The sequence below is a fragment of the Myotis lucifugus genome, unplaced genomic scaffold, assembly GCF_000147115.1.
Source record: "Myotis lucifugus unplaced genomic scaffold, Myoluc2.0 scaffold_103, whole genome shotgun sequence".
Lineage (NCBI taxonomy): Eukaryota > Metazoa > Chordata > Mammalia > Chiroptera > Vespertilionidae > Myotis > Myotis lucifugus.
In genome coordinates, this window is record NW_005871151.1 from 321,515 (window position 1) to 342,989 (window position 21,475).

Consider the following 21,475-nt stretch of genomic DNA (forward strand, 5'->3'; position numbering starts at 1 on the left):
TAGGGCAAACCGCTGTCCCAAGAGAATGCTGGGATAGATAGAGTTAGCCAATCCGAGTCTGAACGTGGTGATTTGCTGGTTGTTTTAGCTCCAGATGTTGGCATGCTTAGTTCTTAATGTGATTAATAAATGTGGCGCCATATCCCCTCCCCACGCCTGAGCCCTGTCTCTCCTACCCACTTCCCTACCCTTGTTCTTTTGGAAAACTTAAGAGACAATAATGAAAACGGTGGTGTTTCAAACTGCACTTTGTTCTCATGTTCTATAAAAGACTTCAGATTTGCTAGTAGAAGTGAAACTGAGGAAAGTATCAGCCTGGAATCTTTATTCACTCCTAATTTGGAATAGAAATATCTGGATTTTCTTTGTCCTGTTTTATATTATGTGATACAGTTTGTTCAACAACCAATTTTTTTAAAAATATATTTTATTGATTTTTTACAGAGAGGAAGGGAGAGAGATAGAGAATTAGAAACATCGATGAGAGAGAAACATCTATCAGCTGCCTCCTGCACATCTCCTACTGGGGATGTGCCCGCAACCCAGGTACATGCCCTTGACCAGAATCGAACCTGGGACCTTTCAGTCCTCAGGCCGACGCTCTATCCACTGAGCCAAACCGGTTTCGGCTCAACAACCAATTTAAAGCAGGAGCAGAAATACTTTGGAGTAAGACTACCTCTAAGAAGAGTAAATCCATGATACAAAATTCAATTTTTCTAATTTTGCAGCAATCATCATGAATTACCAAATTTGTTTATTAGGATATTACCTGCCCATCCTAAGCACAGACCCCCCTGTAAAAGACCTCCCAGTCGCACCATTATCATAAAGTAATTAAGAGAGTAGTGATGTTTAAGAAAAACATGAATGTAATTTTTCTTAATGTTAATATCCTTCTTGAGCCTTTTCTTGTCAATAAAATATTTGCATCCCTGCCCTGTTTCCTGAATTTGAATAGCAGAGAACCCCATCAAATGCAGACTCCAACGTCAGATTTGCTTTCAGTCGAAGGAAACTACTGCAAGTGGATTCTGCCCTTCTCTTCCTGGCTTGGAAGAAAGCTTCTTCCCACAGTCTGATCCCTTTGGAGTAACAATAACATTAACCCCAAAACATCGAGGTTCTGATGGCTTCTGAGGGGAATTGTTCTATTGGAAATTTCATTCAGAAGCTCTTTTTTTCCAGAAATAGTGCGGTGCACCTCAAAGCTGTACTGATATGATGTACTCCCCACTATCTCTGTCTTTAGTGAGCCTTACTTATAGTACCGTGAGCCCTATGGCTTAGAACTTCAGTTTTTAATCTTCCATTCAAGTAAACAAATTTGGGGCTTTAACTGCTTTTATTACCTTGACTTTTATTGTTACTTTTTAAAGATTATTTTGGTGTTTGAGAGAATACTAGAGACAAACCACGTAATGCTTCTTTACCACATTATCCTGGTTCACAATTAAGTTTTAGCAAAGGTAACTCTGCTGCACACGTTATAGTACAGTGATGGCGAACCTTTTGAGCTCGGCGTGTCAGCATTTTGAAAAACCCTAACTTAACTCTGGTGCCGTGTCACATATAGAAATTTTTTGATATTTGCAACCATAGTAAAACAAAGATTTATATTTTTTTATATTTATTTTATATATTTAAATGCCATTTAACAAAGAGAAATCAACCAAAAAATGAGTTCGCGTGTCACCTTTGACACTCGTGTCATAGGTTCGCCATCACTGTTTTAGTACAAGCGTTAGTTTTGCACTGATGGAGTCTCCTATTATAATGGAAACTGAGCCTTTAAGGTTCATTCAAAGCCTAATATTCCAACAGTATTTATTAGCTTGTTGCCTTAACAAATGCTTTTGCTGCCTTATTTCCTTTAGAAGTTAAAAATAAATAAATAAAGAGAAACTTGAGTTAGTTTATAAATGATGTGATGTGTATAGGTTGCAGCTGGGCTGTACAGTGTTGCCCACATCGGTCCTGCCTGCCGGCTCCCACAGAACTGACTAGAAGGAAAGGAGGCATGTTGACTGAAAGTAGCCCCGAGGTGCTTCCTGCCATGTCCTGTCATTGCCAATGCTTGCTAATATTAATTAGAATTTTCATATATATATATATATATATACACACACACATATATATATATATATATTATTGATTTCAGAAAGGAAGGGAAGGGAGAGAGAGAGAGAGAGAAACATTAGTGATGAGAGAGAATCATTGATCAGCTGCCTCCTGCATACCCCACACTGGGGATCCAGCCCACAACCCTGGCACATGACCTCCTAGTTCATAAGTCAACGCTCAACCACTGAGTCATACTGGCCGGGCAGAATTTTCTTAATCTGTAGGATAATCTGTAACTGAGAAATAAATTTTTACTTTTCTAAGTCATTCCTTTGAAGAACAAAGAAGGAATAATACATAACCACTGAAAACCAATCAGGGATTTTAAAGTGCACATTTGAAGCTATCTGACTCAGGCAAATAAATTTAAAGAGCAAGAGTAAATGCCCCTCAGTGCCGTTAGGGAAAGCACACATTACAGACGAAGGAAGCAGAGAGCGCTAGGGGCCTGTAAGGAACTGCAGATGTGTCCAAAGTAAGATCTGGACAGAAATGAAAGCAGCCAGCTAGACGCTGCCACATCAGATGGCCAAGGAGAGCAAGACTCCCATTAGAAAATACTTGTTATCCATCCTAAGAAATGATACCGAACAGAATTTGCAATTCCTTGCGTAGATTTAGCAAAACTTGGACATTTGAGGGAATAGGAAGTAGAAAGCACAGGGCAGGAAGCTTCAGATGTCCATGAGAAATGGACCTGCTAACCTGCAGAAACCAAATGTGCTGTCGTCACTCCTGAAGTGGTGTCAGAATGGGCCAGTTGAGCATAGTCATATTTGATAGGGATCGCAGCAATAAAAATTCACACCTGAATTACGTTTGGTTAAATAGATGAATTCTCGAAGGTTAAAGAAGAAACCAAAGGCCGGGCTTGCCACTGCAACAGCCTGCCTCGTGTGGCATTGTGTGGTTACCTTTGCGCTCCTTTCTGGTCTTCATGGGGTTTACCCAGCAGTGAGAACCTTCGAGACTGAGGCGAAGTAGCAGCTCCTTAGGACTGAGGGTATTTGAGCCATTAGTAGAAAAACTCTGCAGCCTGCGATGCAATCAGGACTTGAGAATCCATAATCTTAGAGGGAAGGAGAGTAAATGCAGTTAAATGCTTGGGGTGGGCGGTTCTTAATCTATCCTATTCCAGCCAAAAGGGCATCAGCCATTTGTAGTCTGACTTGCCTGAGTCTGAAATAGCTTGGAGTCAGCAAGCTTTTTCTGTAAAGGGCCAAGTGCTCAATATTGTCGGCCAGACAGTCTCTGTCACAACTACTTTCAAAAACAGGTGACAAGTGCCCTGGGTTCACAGGCTGAAGTCTGCCACCCCTGATGTACCCTGGCTTTTCCTCCTAAATACTGCCTCTTCTCTCAGCCTCTGGACAAGCGTGCTAGGTCGATGGAGCATAGCTATACGGGGCCTTTGTTATATACTGCAGACTCTTAGCAGTAAGAGTCTGTGTATGCATCAGGGAATCGGACGTTAACACACATTCATTTAATGTTTTCATTCTCTAATTGATACTTCCTGTCAGTCAAAGTTCTCCCAACTTCCTATGAATATTTTCCCTGCTGAAAGTTCCAGCAGAGACTGAAACAAGACAGATCAAAATTCATATCTTCATTTCTTAAATTTGAGAACAGATCCTACCAAGATGGTTTATTTTTGTTACTGTCACAAATTGGACAGCGAGTCCCTGTGCAGGGTGGAGCTTACTCTTGCACTGGGGGAGTAACATGTAGACCGATGCAGTTTGAAACATCCTCTTCCCATGTGTGTGTCTGTGTTTGTGTCTCCCTGTGTCTGTCTGTCTCATGTGGGTGGGTGTGTGTTCATCTGTGCTTCCGGGGGGAGAGGTAGCTGTAAAGTCAGTTCTCTTCTCTCCTGTAGGCCGGATATGCAGCCTACAGATATGCACAGCCTGCTACTGCAACCGCAGCCACGGCTGCTGCAGCCGCTGCCGCCGCTTACAGCGACGGGTACGTACATGGTCCTGAGTGTCACTGCCTCTCCGCCCTTCCCCACTTCCAAAACGGCACCTAGTGCCTGGGGCTGCCCGCAGGCCTGGCCTTCTCCTCGTGGCCTGTCATGCCAAAAGCCATGGCGCTGCCTCCTTTCACCGCAATCTCCCTCTTTGTCATCTGCAACTCCCTTCTTCTCCATCTTAGAGAAGACCTCAGAATTTTTCCGAGTACTATATTTAGGAATAGGAATCTGAAGGCTTTTTCCATTCTGCCAATTTCCTAATAATCATTCTAAGATCAAGCCGCTCACCAGTCCTTAGCACAGTAAACCCTTTCATTTGGGGGGTTACTATCTTTTCTTTCTCTCCCTGATTGTATTTCTCCTTTCCAGTTATGGCAGGGTGTACACAGCTGACCCCTACCATGCCCTTGCCCCTGCCGCTAGCTATGGAGTTGGCGCTGTGGTAAGTATATGTACAATTTTTTAAAAAACATTTTACTTCTAACTTTTACCTACAGACTATGTAAGATCTAGGGAAATAGTAAATTTAGCCCTTCTTCCATTACCAAAGTATTAAAGCCACATAGGACCATCTGGAAATTTCATAACACCTTCTCTCCCTGAGTGCAGTAGTACAAGCCACAGGCCTGCGTAAGGACAGCAGAAAGGAATGGACAGTGGCAGTCTGCCCTGAGTAACGACATTTTTTGAGAAAGAAAGAAGGAAATAGGTTGATATCTTACATTGGCTCAAATGTTGGATACGTAACTGTAGTGTAGTTTTATTGATAGGTGTTAGCAAGGACTTCAGAGCATAAGACTCTCCAATTTTTACATTAAGCTTTTCAGATAACTTAATTTGTATGAGTTGCAAATGCAGGTGCCAAAGGCTGTCCTTGCTGTTTGTAAGTCTTCTGGTAGATGGTACTAGAAATCACCAGGTGTTGAACGCCTTACAAAGATATTTTAGTAGTAACATCTGTTGCAAAAATACGGTCTTTCCATAGAAGGCTAGAGCTCTTCTAGAATGATGCCCCTTAACCAAACTCAAATCCTCACCCCAGCATTTTTGTGTTGGCCTGGATGCCTCCAGGTCCAACAATGGGGACTCACTGACTCCAGCAAAGATAGGCCTTTCCTCTGTGACACCTACTAATGTCCAAAACTCTGCATTCTGAAGTGCAGCCTGGCCGCTGTCTGGGAGCACGGACAAGGTGTGAGGGGGGCAGAATGAGGGCTCAGATTTAAGACTTAAAGTAAATGAGAGAGCCTGTCATTGTCGCACACTGACTTCCTGCCCATGAAGATTTGTGGGAGGAAGTGATAGGGTCCCAGGCGGGGTTGGGGGTGTGTGTTTAGAATTAAGGTAGAGACATACAATACGAAGAAAGTGATGAAGCTCCTAAGGTTTTATTTAGTGCCAACATGATATAAGTCCTCTAGAAAAGAATAACCCAAAGAGCGCTATCTATGTTCCTAGGGATATTTTATTTGAAAAAAAGAGGCACCATTAGATAAACATCCTATATAATAAAAGGCTAATATGCAAATTGAACTGCAGAACAACTGGTTACTATGATGTGCATTGACCACCAGGGGGCAGACGCTCAATGCAGGAACTGCCCCCTGGTGATCAGTGCACTCCCACAGCGGGTGCGCTGCTCAGCCAGAAGCCCTGCGGCAGCACTAAGCATGTCCGACTGCCAGCTTAGGCCTGCTCCCCAGACTGTGAGAGGGTGCAGGTCACACTGAGGGACCACCTGGAGTGCATGAATTTTTGTGCACCAGGCCTCTAGTAAAGAAATAAAACCCAGTTAAAACCCCAGTTATACATACATGTATGTCAGGAAATTGACTTTATTCATTGAAAGATTGACTCAGGTTTAAATCCAACACTGTCTCAAACATGGGATATGACAGAAATAGCGGTCAGAGGTAGCATGTCCCCCATTGACAGGTAAGTGTAAGAAGGTCACGGTTGTAATGATGTAGTCAAGGTAAACAAAGACCCATCGACAGACCTAGTTGTGAACTGTGCTGACTTTCCCTTCTGTGCTAGTTCATGTGGATAACGCAGTGCCCCGTTGGCGTGCCCTCCCTCTGAGAAGCTCGGGTCAGCAGTAAGTGTCCTGGCGCTGCTTCGAGCCTCTCAGAGGCCGAGGTGGTTTCCCGACTGCGCTGCCCCTGGCAGCATCGCATCAGTTGCTTTGAGGCTTCTAAGGAAGCTGTTTTCCCAAATCTCTCATCAACCTTTTAATTGTTTTTATGTCTTTAATCACTGCAGGCGAGTTTATACCGAGGTGGCTACAGCCGATTTGCCCCCTACTGAAGTGACGTGAGACCCTGCGAGTGGGACAGCCCCCAGTTCATGAGGCCTGGCTATTGCAATATTTACTAGTAGAGGAACTCTATAGCAAGATGAAGAGGAAAAACAAACAAAACAAACAAAACAAAAAAACACAAAAAAAGAGAGAATACTTTTTTATACCTCACTATGTTCTTTGAATATGTATTTTTCCTTTAAATTTCTGCCTTTAATTCTTTTGTTCCAAAGATTGTGCATTTTTTCTTTTTTTTTTTCCTTTTTTTTTTTAACTGTGGTAAAAAAAACAAAATGCATTTCCATGTCTGTATGTCCGTGCTTAGCTTTCTGTCAATCACGGAAGAGGCAATTAATGAGGGAGGAGAGAGATTAGGAACTGAGAACTGCGTCTGATCAGAAATCAGCAGACAGAATTACCAAAGTGTATCTGGTGCTGGCCAGCGGGGGGACACGCAGAAGTGGGAGAGATTTTCTGCAATAGGATAGTCTTCTAGTCTTCTGAGTTTCTGGTCTTTGGCAGGCAATTCTGATTGGTTGTGGCTGGAACCCACATGCTAATAGATGATAGGAATTTGTGCTTGCCAAGCAGGAGAATTAAAAATTCACTTTCCTCTCCTCTTCCCTCCTGTCTTCTCCATTCTTTTTACAATCATCTTACATGCACAGCCTGAGACAGTTGGCAGAGTTTTTGGAATTATAATATTAATATTTCCAAACTTGCTCTCAGACTGTGGATAATAAACACCTCATTAGGAAACTAATCTCAGAATGAACTCTGGAGTATGAAAAAGATTTCTTTTCTTTCTTGCCATCCTAGCATTCCTGCTGGGCTCCTTCCCTTTTAATTGAACCACAGCTTAGCTCATCTATCCTTTTATGAACACCCTGCCCCCATGTCCTCAAGATTCAGGAATTTAGGACCCAGGGACAGAAAAATAAATAAATAGCTAGTGGCCAGCTTTCTTCCTGGACACGGTTGAGGATGAAGTACAATCTGTCAAGAGCCAGTACAGAGGGTCAAGAGAAGAGAAAGGAGGTTAGGCCGTGTCTGCAAGGCACTCTGATACTCGCGATCTTCCTCTTCCATCAGAAAGTCAGTGCAGAGTGCAAGACAGAATGAAGACTTGGCAAGAGACAAGCAGCGCGTCCTGGGCCAGCTGTCCCTGGAAGGCTTGGTGGCCAGGGCCTGTCAGGGCGGCGATGGCACTGTACTAGCTCCAAAGCCATAGGAATGTCCTCCTCCAGAGCCTTTATGAGTCACTTCTCTCTCCAGTCTTGAGCCCCCGTGGCCCTTCCACCCAGCTTCTCATTATCCTCCAAAGACCCCAGCTGAGCACCTGGACCAGTTGGTATTCGTGAACACTACAGGACAGAAAGCACGAAGCCCCGAGGCTGCTCTCCCGTAGGGAAGGAGGAAGAGATGGCCAGGAGTTACGGGGCGGCCCGTGCAGTGGGTCACTGCTGTTGCTGCCTGCCTTCCCCTATGTGTGTGATCGAGGTAGGGAAGAAAGTGTTTCTCTTCTAGCTGTTAGCTGTTACTGATAGAGGTAAGGGTCCTGCCTTTCCAGCATGAAGGCATAGAAAACAGAAAAGCACCGTCTGTCTGGCTCCCTGGTCTATTCACATTGGTACTAGGGTGACCTTTCACCCCAGGGATAGCTGATAAAGGGAGTAATTCAAAGACACGGAGCTTCCGGTGTGTTATGGGTTTGGTTTTGGTTTTTTAACTCCTGCCTCCACACATGTTCTTGACTGATAACTGATTCGTGTCCCTGAATTAAAGTGACTGACATACGACAGCATCAAGCATTCTTTGTAAGCAGAGGCTTGTATCTGGGAAGGACTGGCCTGTCGGATAGAATACATGTCTCTCCCCTTGAGGATCCTCTGTCCTAGCAACTGGGAGACATCATTGAAGCTAGAGGCCTCGATGCAATTCTTGTTGATTCTGGGGATTGTGTAGAATAGGGGACACCAAACTGCCCAGTCCACTGGCCACTTCTTAAGGGTTCTCCTCCCCAAGCCAAAGTTTGATTTGTTGCTGTGAAGACAGTTTTTGTTGTGTGTATATAAATCTTTTAGTTAGCGGTGGGGGGTGGGAATTTCTAGAGAATGGGGGCAGGAGGATTTCTTTTTCTTATTTTCTTTTGTTTTGAGGGAGAGCTTTTACTGACTAAAGGAACCGAGAGAAATTTCGTGTCATGTTCAAAGAGGGCCATTCTCAGAATGGCAAGACACCCCTTGGAGACAAGGCCACATTCTGAACAGCTGTGTCCGCAGCAGGGAGGAGGGCAGTGAGCTTGAGAGTCTTCTCTTCCCCAGAAGGGATGAGGGTGAAGGGAAGGGTGGAGAAGGCAGCTCCCATGACCCTTTTAGGAGGCAGAGCTTGAGCTGGAGGTACCCTTTGTGCATTTCAGTTCAGCTGGTTCTGGCTGAGGACCCCAGGCAAGCTCCGTGTTCTCCAAGGGCTTCTGCTGCCTTCCAGGGGGTGGTAACACGGCTCCCTCTAGCTCCCTCCTGAGCAGGACCAGATGAGTTCTGCTTCTCACTAACGGGCCTCTAGTTTTGGGTATCCACACTGAGGAGTAGGGCTCGGAAACCCCTGGATTTGGCGGTATTGGCCTCCCATCCACCTTTGAACTTTGAGACTCCATCAGAGGCAGGTTCCTCAAGGCATTAGAGCTTGTCCATTCCTGGCTCAAGTCCCCACTGGACTAAGCAGCTGAGTCAGAAGAGAGTTTGGCATCTTGCGAGTTCGTTAGCGCGTGCTGGTTGATAATTCCTAAAAACATATTGACGCTGAGTCACCGTGCAGGAGAGATTTCAGCAGCTTACTTAGCTCATGACGTGGACTTTCTATACTAAGCATCTTACTCTTAGGAGCTGGGCTCCTTCAAGGAGACCCCTAGTGGAGATCTTTATCTAAACATGCCTCTTTCCCCCCAGAGAGCTGTCCTTAGGTCTTTCCCAGAATCCCTAGTGTTACATAGCTCAGCTCCCAAGGACCTGGATCAGGGATCAGCTGTGGCGATTCGTCCTTTCTAAGGCTCTCAGGTTTCACAAAACCTACCATCACCATTATCCTCCAACAGCCACAGTCAGAATGGAGCCTCTTATTTTCCTTAAAAAAGAAGGGGGCTGGGGCTCAGCTCTTAGTTTAAGGGGAGCTAGTGGAGATCTGTTTCCTAGAAATAAGCGATAGCAGCTTTTCTTCACAAGTGTGACTCCTCAGGGGCTGAACTGCTCTTAGTGTAGGTTAGACTTTCCTAGAGGTAGCCGATAAGTCGGTGAGTCGCCATCACCCTATGACTAGTCACGTAGCTTCCAGATAGGAGGGAGGTGGAAACTTGGGATGGAAGCAGCTCCAAGGATCTGCGAGGCGGGCTTGATTACCCCCCTTCCCTCCGGCAGGAGAGCGAGGCCAAGCGAGGGACAGTCTGGAAGGCACTAGACGTGTAAGGAGGGAAAGGGGACGTTGTCCAAACCCTCCCCTTTCGCCAAGGCCGGCCGCTTCTCTGCTGCTTGCAACCCTTTAGCACAGTAACATTTGCAGAATTGCAGATTTTACCCCCACCCTCACCCCACCCCCGGATAATAGGAGGAAAGAGACCTTGGGGGGTAGGGAAGGGGTAGTGGTGTTTTAAAAGCATAAGTTACCTGTTTGCACTGTTTTAAGATAGGAAAAAAATAGTGGGCAAGGTGAACATCAAACGTAAATTTGTGTGTTTTTATTTTGTCTTGCTCTTGAAAATGTTTGACCATTTGTAGTGTACACAGTGAAACTTGATTCTCTGTTGCATAAAACACTATTTTATTTTATTTTTTGAAAATGTTACTGTTCAAAAGCCTCTTCCCTCCCTTTCCCCTTTCCTCTGTACTTCCTTCATACTTGCTTTACTGATCAACCAGGCCATAGCCATCCAAGTGCTAGCTCTTAGTGTAAGGGGAGCTAGTGGAGCATGACGCAGGGCCCTTCGCAGGTCGGCTCCGGGTGTCCTAAGCCAGCACGTGCCCTCTGGTGGAGTGAGTGTGGCGGAGTCCCTGGCACCTGTCTTTACAGTGAGACTTGCAGACCAGACTACAGCCGGTTCTCAAATTCCTGAATCCCACGAGGAGCCGAGGCGCAGGAGTGCTGGAGGGTCGCAGTTGGCTGTGGGGGCTGAGTTCCCGTCCACGTCACCAGCACTGTAGCCAGTTAGTTTACTCAGGAAAACGGTCGATCACTTCAGCCATGGTGGTGCTGGTTGGCAGGGATTGGTAACCGAGAACGTCCATCAGCCAACATTCAACCTTGCCTTTAAGGAGCCTGCCAGTGCGGCACTCAGGCCTCTGTCGGCGTGCGCCCTGTGTGCCGGCGGTGAGGGCTCAGGTCACACTGCAGGCAGAAAGGGAACGTTGGTTCTCTTCTCTCTCCCCACCCCCTGTCCCTGTTAGCAACACCAGATTCCCAGGGGGGTCCACGAGTTTTTGAATTTAAAAAAAAATGGTTTCTTTTGGTTTAGTTTTCCTGGGGACTAAGTGCTTTAAGCAGTGTCGGTGCCCCGTCAAGACTCCGAGCTTAGTCACTTTCCTGTATTTTTCTGTTCACAGTATTTGTGTGTGTGTGTGCTTGTTTTGGCAGCTCATTTTGGCTGTATTATATATCGAGTGATGAATTGATCCTCTTTTTTCCCTAAGGGATATGAATTGTTTTTCTTGTGTTATAATTCTGCTTGTGAAAAGCTGGAGCAAACCTGGGGCTGACACACGTAAGCTAGGGCTGCAGAGCTGAGAGCCGGGGTCCCTGTTCCCGGCAGGCGGCCCCCTGAGTCTCTGAGCTCTTCAGTCCAAATCTTTGCAAGGCTCAAAACGCCACAGCACCTCTCCTCCCCACCCCCGTGGCGGGGACTGAACCGTCCTCCACGCCACATGCACTCTCCGGCCCCTCCCATTGCCATGGCAAACAGGTACCTTCGGGGCACGGGGGCATCACGTGGGATGCTTGTGTAACTGACCACCTCGCCTTCTCTCCCTCCCCTCCCCGGATCACTTCCTAGGACCCCCGAGCTGCTCGCCCAGGGTCCCGTTTCCCTGCGGACTCCAGAGAAGCACCCAGGGCTTTGTGACAGCCTCTGATTCCCTCCCTTCTCGTTAAGAATCATATTGTATAGTAGCTTTCAGACCATACAGTATTCATTGGGTTACTCCTATTATTATCAAGTAGCTGGAATTGTGAAGGTCGGAGTAGTTAGATCTTTAGCTTTTATTCCTTATTTTTTTTTGTATTACTATCCATGTGTATAAATTATTGATCATGTTGCTGGCTTTTATAAACTCTACGCGAAGGGGGAGCACCGCCTCTGCCTTTGCCAATGGTAATGAAGCACTGTTTTTAAATAAAAGAGAGAAACACCATTCTCTGGCCTGTGTGTGTGTGGATCCATCATCCCTGTTGCCTCCTGGAGGCTCAAAGATACAACGTGGATTTGACTTCAGATGAAAAAAAGAAGGCGGCAAATGGCTTCCTAAATGTGTAAGCCGCCTAACGGGGTCACCGAGAGGTCAGTGAGGCCCAGGGCCCGGGCCACGGGAGCCTCCCTGTGGCTTCCGCCCTCTGAGCGCCCGTCTGTGCAGAAGCTGCTCTGGTGCTCCTGCTTCTGCGGTCTCCTCGCAGCCTCAGCTTCACTGCCTCACCCCCATCCGCTCCAACTCCTGGCTGCTGGCCACACCGTGACCCCGGGCCCAGTCCACCCACTTGACCTTCCTGCAGCCTTAGGCACCTTCCTGCCTCCCCTGTCACTGCCTTCCCTGGCTCCTGAGCCTTCTCCTTACCTGCGGGAAGTGCTCTCCACGGGCCCGCCCGCCCTTTTCTTTCTTACCTGTGCTTTCTCGCCATCCCTCTGGCCAGGAGTTCCCCAATCTCTGACCTCCTGTTTCATGGAGAAGATCAGCCATCTCCGGGAGCTCCTGGGTTGAACTCTGCTTCCACATCTGCACCTGCCTGAGCTCACCCGTTCTCCCCGCGCTCCTGCTCTCCTGGAAGAGGGGTCCGTCCTCTCCCGCCTTCTCCAGCGTGGTTAACCTTTGCCCTCTAGTTCCTGTAGCATTTAAATACCCTGAACTCTTTCAAACACATTAAAACAAATAATTTTTCAAGAGCCCAAGTCCTCTCCTTCACGGCAAACTTCTGGAATAAGCTTCTGCCCGCTGTGTTCACTTACTCTTCACCCTGCTGCTGGCTGGCTTCTCCCCGCAGGACCCCGAAGCAGCCCCTGTGGTGACAGCCCGTGGACGCTTCTGGGTGCTTTGCCTCGTGGTGCTCCGCACGTCCTGTGTTCCGAGACCTCCCACTTGCACGTTGGACTGTGATGGGCCAAGGGGAGTGAGTTCCTCCACGCTGCCACCCAGGACAAGCTGGCCTGTCTGGCCTCCTTTCCTTATTGGTCTCTGCCTCTGTTGTTTCCCCAGCAGCGCGCACACACACACACCAACGTCTGGTCCCTAAGCAGCACTGTTACAGCATGAAGGGCATCGTGATGTGCTTCTGTGCATGCGTCCCTGGTCCGCTGCCCCCCCCCCCCGCCCCCGTCCCCGATGGTAAGGCCCTGCGTGAGGTGCTCCCTGCTGCTGCGATATCTGTTGTCTGCACTAGAACATGAGCGCCTGGAGGTCAGGGACTTTGTCCTGTTCTCTGCTGTATCTGCAGTGCCTGGCACATGTCAGCATTCAATAAACCAATGTGTGTTTAACTGCTTTTTCCCACATTTTAAAGTGATACAGTTTCCAAGTTGGTAGGTGTTTCTAAAAACCCTGTTGCCAGGGGTATGGGAAAATAGGGTGCAGTTGACGCAGAGGTACAGGCACGTGGGTGAAGTCCCCAGGCAGGGTCCAGTCCAGCTGGCAGTCCAACATGGGCACCCGAGTTTTCCTGAGTTCTGCGAGCCATTCTAGCAAATTAATCAAATCCAAGGGGGGATCATGAGAACCTCTGACTCGTAGCCAGTCTGTCAGAAGCACAGGTGTCAACTGTGTCACTGACTTGCGATCGGTATATGAGTGGGGCGGCCTTGTGGATGGAGCCCTCAACCTGTTGGATCACAGGGTAGACAGTGTCTGAGTTTAACTCAATTCTCAGACACCTTGTTCGTGTCACACAATTGGTTGTTGGGGAATACTACATACCAGCACACACACAAATATACACATAGATACACCCGAACACAAACACACACATACACACACCAATACACACACACATTGGGATTGGTCCAGAAACCCAAAAGACCAGGCTTCCTTCATGGTCAGCCTTTGCTAACATCACGGGAATGGTCTTCCATGAAAACACGCATCTTCTCCCACTTAGGCTGCATTCAGCCGTGAGGAGGAGACTATTCCTGCCGGTGATTGAAGAGGCTAATTTAAGAACAGCAGGCTGTCTCTTTAATTTTGATGTAAATATTTATAATGTGGGGTTTTTCATTTTATAAAACAGTAATTCACATAATAGAAAACTTGAAAAGTACAGAAAGGCAAAGAGAAGAAGGGAACAGTAACCACAATTCCCTCTAAATAAAGATAGCTGCAGTGTGACCTCGCTGTGTGTGCGTGTGCGCGTGTTCGTGTGCGTGTGTGTGTATGTGTGTGTTTCTACACACAGGCTTGAGAGATGTTTCCTCTGGTTAGGTAAAAGGTGAGAAAGTATATAGATAATTTTCATTCTGCTTTCCTCACCTAACTTAATAAAACAACATTTTCCATGTTAATCCAACTATTGAGCATCGTTTTGATGGCTACATAATAGTCTCTTACGTGGATGACTAGCTTGTATTGCACCAGTCTCCTAGTGTTGGGACATTTTAAGGGTGTCCCATTTTTCAATTATAAATTCTGCTGCTATAAAGTGATAACTTCCTCCCAGTAACGGCTTTTCTCGAATCGCTGCCTTCTCCTTGCCACTGGGAATGTAGACCCTACCTAAGCTTGAGCAACAAAGACTGCGTGCATGGCGTGACTGTAGTGACAGGGTGGGGACCGCGTGAGGAGGGGGGGGTGGCAGGGGAGCAGAGCCTAGCTTATTGTAAAACAAAGGGGTTTTCCCATTTGATTATAATTGTACTGTGTAGTTACATATCATTTGGAAAATACACGTGTTCTAAATGTGTCTCAGCCCCAGTCTAAACTGACTTGTATAGTTAGGTCTCCTTGGACTCTAACCCTGTCCACCCCCACAGAGCAGCTGATCTCTTGCAAATCCAGTCTGGTCCCTGGTATTTCTGGAGTCCCCAGGGGTTACCACAAAGCGCTGCAGGTCCCTAGCATCCTCTCTGGGTGCCCCGTCGCAGGCAGACCTGTTCCTGGTTGAAGACTCGAATTTTGCCTCTGCTGGGGCCAGCCTGACCAGCTAGGGCGAAAGGAGAAGGAAAGAGTTAGTCACTTCCGTGGCATGACTGGGATCCTCACACAGGTTCGCCTGGGCACCCAGCTAGCACAGGAGGTAGTTCTCCCACCTACACGGCAGCCTCCGATGGTCTGGTTCACAGCTGGGCCCCACACGTGCCGGCACACAGGTGCTAAATAACACTTGTGCTTTGAAGGACTTAATGTCTGGCCCCTCTGGCTGGAAGTGCACACAGGCCATGTGCAGAGGGACCAGTGAGGTGACCGGCAAGGGCACAAGCCCAGAATGCATGTCCACGGAGCAGAAGCAGAAGACACCTGCTTCTCTCACCGCCTGGCGCTTCCTCCCCACCTCCCACTGCCACCTCCCCGCCCCCCCCCCTGGGAGTACCCCCCATCCTGTCCTCCTCGTGCCATTCCATTTACCTCTCCTCCTCATTAATGGCTTATCTGGGGTCTGTCCCTCTCCAAGTTCCATGAGGGCAGAGACTGTCTTTTCTCATGGGATCCTCCGTGCCCTGCAGGCACCTGGCCCGAGCTTGTACTTGCTCCAAGACAGGCAAGGGAAGGGTGGGCAAGACCCTTCAGAATATGAATCCTCGTGTAGAATAGTTTACCCCCCAAATCTGCCCCTGGGTTATTAAGAAGCTGGAAAATGTACCTGGTGGGTAAAAGGATATGGATGTACAGTGGAACCTCATTTCTCGAACTTAATCTGTTCCAGAAGGCCTTTTAAGAGCGATGTGATCAAAAACTGAATCACTTTTCCCATTAGAAATAATGTAAATTGAATTAATCTGCTCCAGACCCACAAATGATTCCCTGTTTCAACCTTTCTTATATACAGTACTAGAGGCCCGGTGCACGAAATTAGTGCACAGGAGGAGGAGGGTCCCCTCAGCCCAGTCTGCACCCTCTCCAATCCAGGATCCCTCTCACAATCCAGGACCACTGGCACCTAACTGCTCACATGCCTGCCTGCCTGATTGCCTCTAACTGCCCCCCTTGCCAGCCTGGTCGCCCCTTACTGCCCCTTGCCCCCGCTGGCCTGGTCGCCCCCAACTGCCCCCCCCCCCTGCTGGCCTGGTCGCCCCATGCAGCCTGCTATTCAGTCTTTTGGTCATCCCTCATTAACCCCCCCACCAGCCTGGTCACCCCACACAGCCTGCTGTTCAGTTGTCCGTCTGGTCATTTAGGTCATGACAGCCCCTGGATTTTTATATATTAGGCTATGTCTAATATACTGTTTAATTTATAAACACTTCTTCTCTTAAATTTATCAAACCACCCCCTACTAATCTTAAAGGAATTTTTTATATATCACTGCCTCTGAAATGCTACCACTGAAATGCTATCACAGGCTAACTGCTTTTCGTTTATCCGATCCACAACAGTTTTTCCACCTATTCAGTTGCCTGTGATTGCTGTTTTGTGAGCACTTTCACACCCTTAGCAACATTAGCATTAGCTAATTGATGGCCTCTTTATTTTATTTTTTAAATATATTTCTATTGATTTCAGAGAGGAAGGGAGAGGGAGGGAGAGAGAAACATCAGTGATGAGAGAGAATCTGGTGATTGAGTCTGCAGCACGGGCACATGCCCTTGACCAGAACTGAACCGGACCCTTCAGTCTGCCCGCTGATGCTCTATCTGCATCAAAACAGCCCAGGCTGATGGCTTCTTTATGTTTTAAAATTATGCTAATTGCCAGCAACCAAAGCATTCTCTCCGTTGCCTGTTGCCTGCCAGAAGCCTTTTGTCATGCTGATACCACACTTGAAAGGGTTGTCTGTTCGAAAATGGAAGTTTTGATCCACAAGGGGGACTTTTTTCTGTGAGCAACTTGGCCTGGAACCAGGTTGTTGGAGATGAGAGACGTTCGAGAAACGAGGTTCAACTGTAGAGGAATGGGAAGAAAGACACTCCCTTTAAAACAGGGGGTCCCAAACTCGCCACACGCAGAACCACTAGGAGAGCCTTTAAAATGTCCAAAGCCCGGGTCCTACCCCACATCACTTAGACCCACTCATCGGTGTGTGTTAAGGCTTCCTAGGCGATTTCAACATGCAGACGAGATTGGGAACACTTTCTTCGTCCTTGGCCCCGTCACTGGCCCCAATTAATGGGTCAATGAATGAACTCATGAGTGAATGAATGAGTGAATGAATTTATGAGCCTTACAGTCTTCTGTGTCTCTTTCCAGCGTCTCAGGCAGTGGCCTTGCTACCTGGCCCCACCCCACCCTCTCTGTAGAATTAAGGAGGACTTTTGAAATTCTGCTTCATTTTCCTGATAGTCGTTTTCATTTTCTACAAATAGATAGTTATGTTTCTGAATAAGAGAGTCTAGGAATACAAACTCCTTTTCAAGTAACGATCCTTTCTCGACGCATTTGAAGTGTCGCCTTTATCATGAAATGCCAGACTCACGTCATTCAACACATCTAGGGCGCACCTGCTGTGTGCCCAGCACTACTCACCCGCCGCCCCCAGGGGGCGCTCTGCAGAAAGACAGCCAGCCAGCACCTAACAAACGGGCCAGAAATGCATGGTCAGCCCTAACTGGTTTGGCTCAGTGGGTTCGATTCCGGTTATCCCCAGTAGGGGGTGTGCAAGAGGCAGCTGATCGATGTTTCTCTCTCATTGATGTTTCTAACTCTCTATCCCTCTTCCTTCCTCTCGGTTAAAAAATCAAAATATATTAAAAAAAAAAAAAAAAAGAAATGCATGGTCAGCGCTTTGGGAGAAAAGCACGGGATGCTGGAAATAGCAGGAGGGGCCACATTCAAGGGAGGAGTGTGGGAAAGTCCTCCCTGGAAAAGGCAGTTGTGATTATGAGCCTATTTCCATGCCTACCTGGTTAGCATCCCCACTCATCCTCGGCAGCCTTGCCCTTCTTCCTCTTTCCTGGTTCAGTGACGAGCTCCTCTCCAGCTTCTGGATGGTCAGCTCATAGCGCTGGGACCGCTGGTCCAGCTCCTGCTCCAGCTCCCAGGCGAGCATCCTCAATTCCTTGGCCGTCTCCGTCCTCGCCCCCTCTTCCAGGTGCCTCCAGTTCTCCTGGATGCTTCTCAAGTCATGCATGAGCAAGAAGCTAGCCCCAGCTACGCTCAGCATCCGGGCACTGCAGGTCATAGCCAGAGCAGGCGCCCCTGCCGCTCTCTGCACCCCTGTGGCCCTCCAGAAGGGCACACGCCTTGTGGCCACGAAGCTCCTGACCCTCTCAATGAAGCCAGGGTTGGTCTGGGCCCTCTGGAAGGCACGAAGCTGCCTGATGCTCCCGAGAGCGTTAACACATCTCTGAACAAAAATTCCTTTAGAGGAATGCATCTCTTCACGGGTTCCAGCCTCCGGGTCTGTGGGGAGACTCGCCAGTCTGCTGGCTCTGTCTCTTGCTGCCGAATTGCTCCTATTATCTAAGACACTTGTCAAAATGTTGGTGGCAGCAGCTGCTAACCCCAGGCTCTGCCCTGCTGCGAGTAGCAGGCTCCCTCCTGTTGTCACCGGTGCCAGGGCCACACCCATGATGGTCATGACGGCGGACACGGCCCCCGAGGAGCTGGCCACCAGGCTGGTCTTGGTGAGCATCTTGTGGGTTCTGTCAACTTGGTCTGCGATGCTGCGAAGTTCACTGATAGTGTTTTCCAGCTTATGCTTCCGCAAGGGAAACTCTCGGAGAAACATCATCTCCTCCTGGGACAGGTTCCCAGATGGCCAGAACCCTTCCTCCCGTCGCATCAGCTCCCGGACCACGATATAGTACAGCGCATCGGCTTCATCCCTGTGGGCAGAAACGGCACACGCGTGTTTTCCCAACCTGAGGCTGAAGACTTCTAGGTCATCTCAGGTCTCGAACGCACTCAGGCAGCAGCGCCCTGGGAATCGAGGTACAATTGGGGAGCAGTGTGACAGAGGGTGGCCCTCGGGCCTGGCCCCCTTGGTGGCAGGAGCTGGTGATTCGAGCCCCCTGCACCGCCTGACCGGCTGTGACACCGATGTGATGAATCAGACACAATATAAACGCATCACTGGCTTTCGTCACCAAATCTTTTCTTAATAAACATACCTCTGTGCGTAATTTGTGCATCTGTACAGGCTGTGAGCAGGTCTGTCCTGGGAAATCGAGTATAAGAGCCTGTGGAAGCCATGTCTCCATTTCCATTTTTTCTATTTAAAGGGGATCTACCTGGAAATTGTGGTTGCTTCTGGGGAGGGAGCGGGAACCTGGGGCCAAAGCTTTGAGGGACACTTACTTTTTACTGTTTGCCCTTCTGTTCCTTTCAAGTTTTGTATCATGTACATGTATTAGACATATATTAAAAAATGGTAAAATAACCTATATTCAAAAAAAAAAAAAGGTGGGGGGACTGCAGGGAGACACCAAATATCACCTCTCCCCTAGGGGAGGGCTCATGGCCATTCACTCCGACACGCGTGTATTTTGGAAACTGGAAGTAAATTTCAAACAGAGGGTGGTCGTGCTTGGGAACAGCGGGTTCTACTCCGCTCACGTGTTAACAGGCCAAGAGAGGCGCCTTGTCTTACAGGATGTGGGGCTTCCAAAGTGGACACCATGGGCCTGTGCCGGATGCTGCAGTCAACTTCCTACGACTCGTAAGAGTCTGAGTTGTATGGCCCTCAGGCTCGTTCCACGGACTGGGCGTGGGTTTAGATATTGGAGGGTGTGTCTGTGGGAAAGGAGGCAGGGCTCGCAGGAAAACCAGACTGAGCCCAAGCAGCCCCGAGGCCCCAGAGGAACTGTTGACAGTGGCGTTAGAGCCCTCTGCTCCCCGGCAAGGCCATCAGCAGCCTCAGGTAGACCGGCCAGCTGACCCCTCCCCAGGGAAGCAGGAGTGGCTTCCGACATCCTTCCCCATCAAGTCACTGCGTGCCAGGTGTGTGCCACATGCCGTTCCTGGTTCTGGAATTCCGGCAGCAAGCACACCAGCCCAGTCCCTGCCCTCACAGAACCCTCTCTGGTGATTTCACCCCAGACATCGCTGCTCTGGGATTACCTTTCCAAGCAAAGCTGCTCCATCACCGTCTCCCAAGCCTGCCAATCAGAGAGGAGCCAGTGCATGTCTTCTCTGGTCATGGTGGCTAGACCTTCAACGATGCTCTGGTGAAGTAGACCATCTAATTATAACATTTGGGAATAAAATAAGCAAAATTGGAATACATCAAAAATTGTAATGTCTCACAAGTTGCACATCATTTTGCCTAATGATTTAGACAAACAAACTGACAATGCCCAGAGCTAACTAGGATATAGTCAAACTGGGCATCTCTTAGGTTTCTGGTGGCTGTTGAATTTTTGCTATCACATATTTAGTCACAAGAATCTTTTGATAATCATCCAATAACCCAACAATAGGCACCAGGATGATCAGGGCCATTTTATTTATAATATTGCAAACTCAGAAGCAAGTGAGCGTGCATTCCGTCCAGCCCACTGCATCTACCATCCCAGAAGGATTGTCCGGTCCCTGCGCAAACCTTCCTGAGTTGAAGAGTTGGTTAGTTGTCTGTTCAACCAGGTCGGTGTTGGGCAGCAGACTATGTCACCCCGAAGATGCCTCTTTGATCACCCAATGTTTTAAGCTGTAGGCACTTGTAAAGCAGCAATGCAGGAGGCTTCTCTGAGCTCCCCTCATCTGCCTACGGACAGATCCTCCAAAAGGCAGTTGGCTGTCCTGCGTCCCCTCCCCGGAGTGTCATCAACCAGGGAGGTTGACTCCTGTCACAGGAGAGACTTGAAGTTGACACCACACCCAGGCACACTTTGTCACAAATTATCATACCTCCCCTCTGTTCTTCCAAGGATCCTTCATCTTTCCTAAAACAATTATTTACTCCCCTCAAGGAGGCCTGCATCCCCCCCCCCTTTCTCTATGAAAATGGTACTTAAGACTGAATTCGAAGCCTCCTTAGGGAGTTACTCATTTTTCCCTGGGTCTCACCCATTTGTTCATAAAGAATATGTGTCAATGAACTTTTCTTTTTTTCTGGTTATTCTTTTATTACAAGGGTCTCAGATAAGAACGCAGAAGGGTAGAAGAAAAATTATTTTTCCTCCCCTCCATAGATAATGTTGCATAGCTACCCTTGCTTAGAATCTCTTATGCTGCAGTTTCCTGTGTTGCTCAGAAATCACCCCCAATACTGTTGATTTTTTTCATTTACTTCCAGTAATTTTTCAAATGCATATTCTTGTTCATGTGGCTTTCATAGCATGCTATAACTGTGTCTGTTATTTTTTAAATGTAATATTGTAGGACAAGTATTGTCCATATTGCTATACCATTATCAGATGAGTATTTTTGACTAGAGGCCCGGTGCACAAAATTCGTGCACGAGGGGGGTTCCCCTCAGCCCAGCCTGCATCCTCTCCAATCCGGGATCCCTCTCACAATCCTGGATCACTGGCTCCTAATCACTCACCTGTCTGCCTGCCTGGTTGCCCCTAACTGCCCCCCTCCCTGCTGGCCTGATCACCCCTCACTGCCTCTGCTTGCTGGCCAGACCGCCCCTAACTGCCCCCCTGCCGGCCTGGTCACCCCCAACTGCCCCCTCCCTACCAGACTGGTCACTCCTAACTGCCCCCGTCGCTGGGCCTGGTCACCCCTTACTGCACCTCCCCCCACTGGCCTGGTCACCCCAAACTGCCGCCCTTCTGCTAGCCTGGTCGCCCCTAACTG

General features: G+C 48.2%; 2 protein-coding genes across 21 annotated transcripts in view; one reads left to right on the forward strand and one right to left on the reverse strand.

Moving 5' to 3' along the window:
* The window catches only part of RBFOX2 (RNA binding fox-1 homolog 2), a 135,333-nt gene extending 123,539 nt beyond the window's left edge, over positions 1 to 11,794 (forward strand). For 16 of the 17 annotated variants that reach the window (XM_023757214.1, XM_023757219.1, XM_023757220.1 and 13 more), the window contains 3 exons: positions 4,004 to 4,092; positions 4,469 to 4,541; positions 6,362 to 11,794. In XM_023757214.1, coding sequence (XP_023612982.1) covers positions 4,004 to 4,092; positions 4,469 to 4,541; positions 6,362 to 6,406 — 207 coding nt within the window. In that variant the 3' untranslated portion in view covers positions 6,407 to 11,794. Of the gene's footprint in view, positions 1 to 4,003; positions 4,093 to 4,468; positions 4,542 to 6,361 lie in introns of those variants that run through there. The other variant, XR_002830200.1, reaches the window with a different exon arrangement.
* Positions 11,795 to 13,796: 2,002 nt separating this feature from the next.
* Positions 13,797 to 21,475, reverse strand: part of APOL5 (apolipoprotein L5) — a 17,704-nt gene continuing 10,025 nt past the window's right edge. For all 4 annotated transcript variants that reach the window (XM_023757223.1, XM_023757225.1, XM_023757224.1 and 1 more), the window contains 3 exons: positions 19,793 to 19,913; positions 17,634 to 18,558; positions 13,797 to 14,780 (listed from right to left, as the gene is read on the reverse strand). In XM_023757223.1, the coding sequence (XP_023612991.1) occupies positions 14,589 to 14,780; positions 17,634 to 18,558; positions 19,793 to 19,913 (1,238 nt within the window). In that variant the 3' untranslated portion in view covers positions 13,797 to 14,588. The remainder of the gene's footprint in view (positions 14,781 to 17,633; positions 18,559 to 19,792; positions 19,914 to 21,475) is intronic.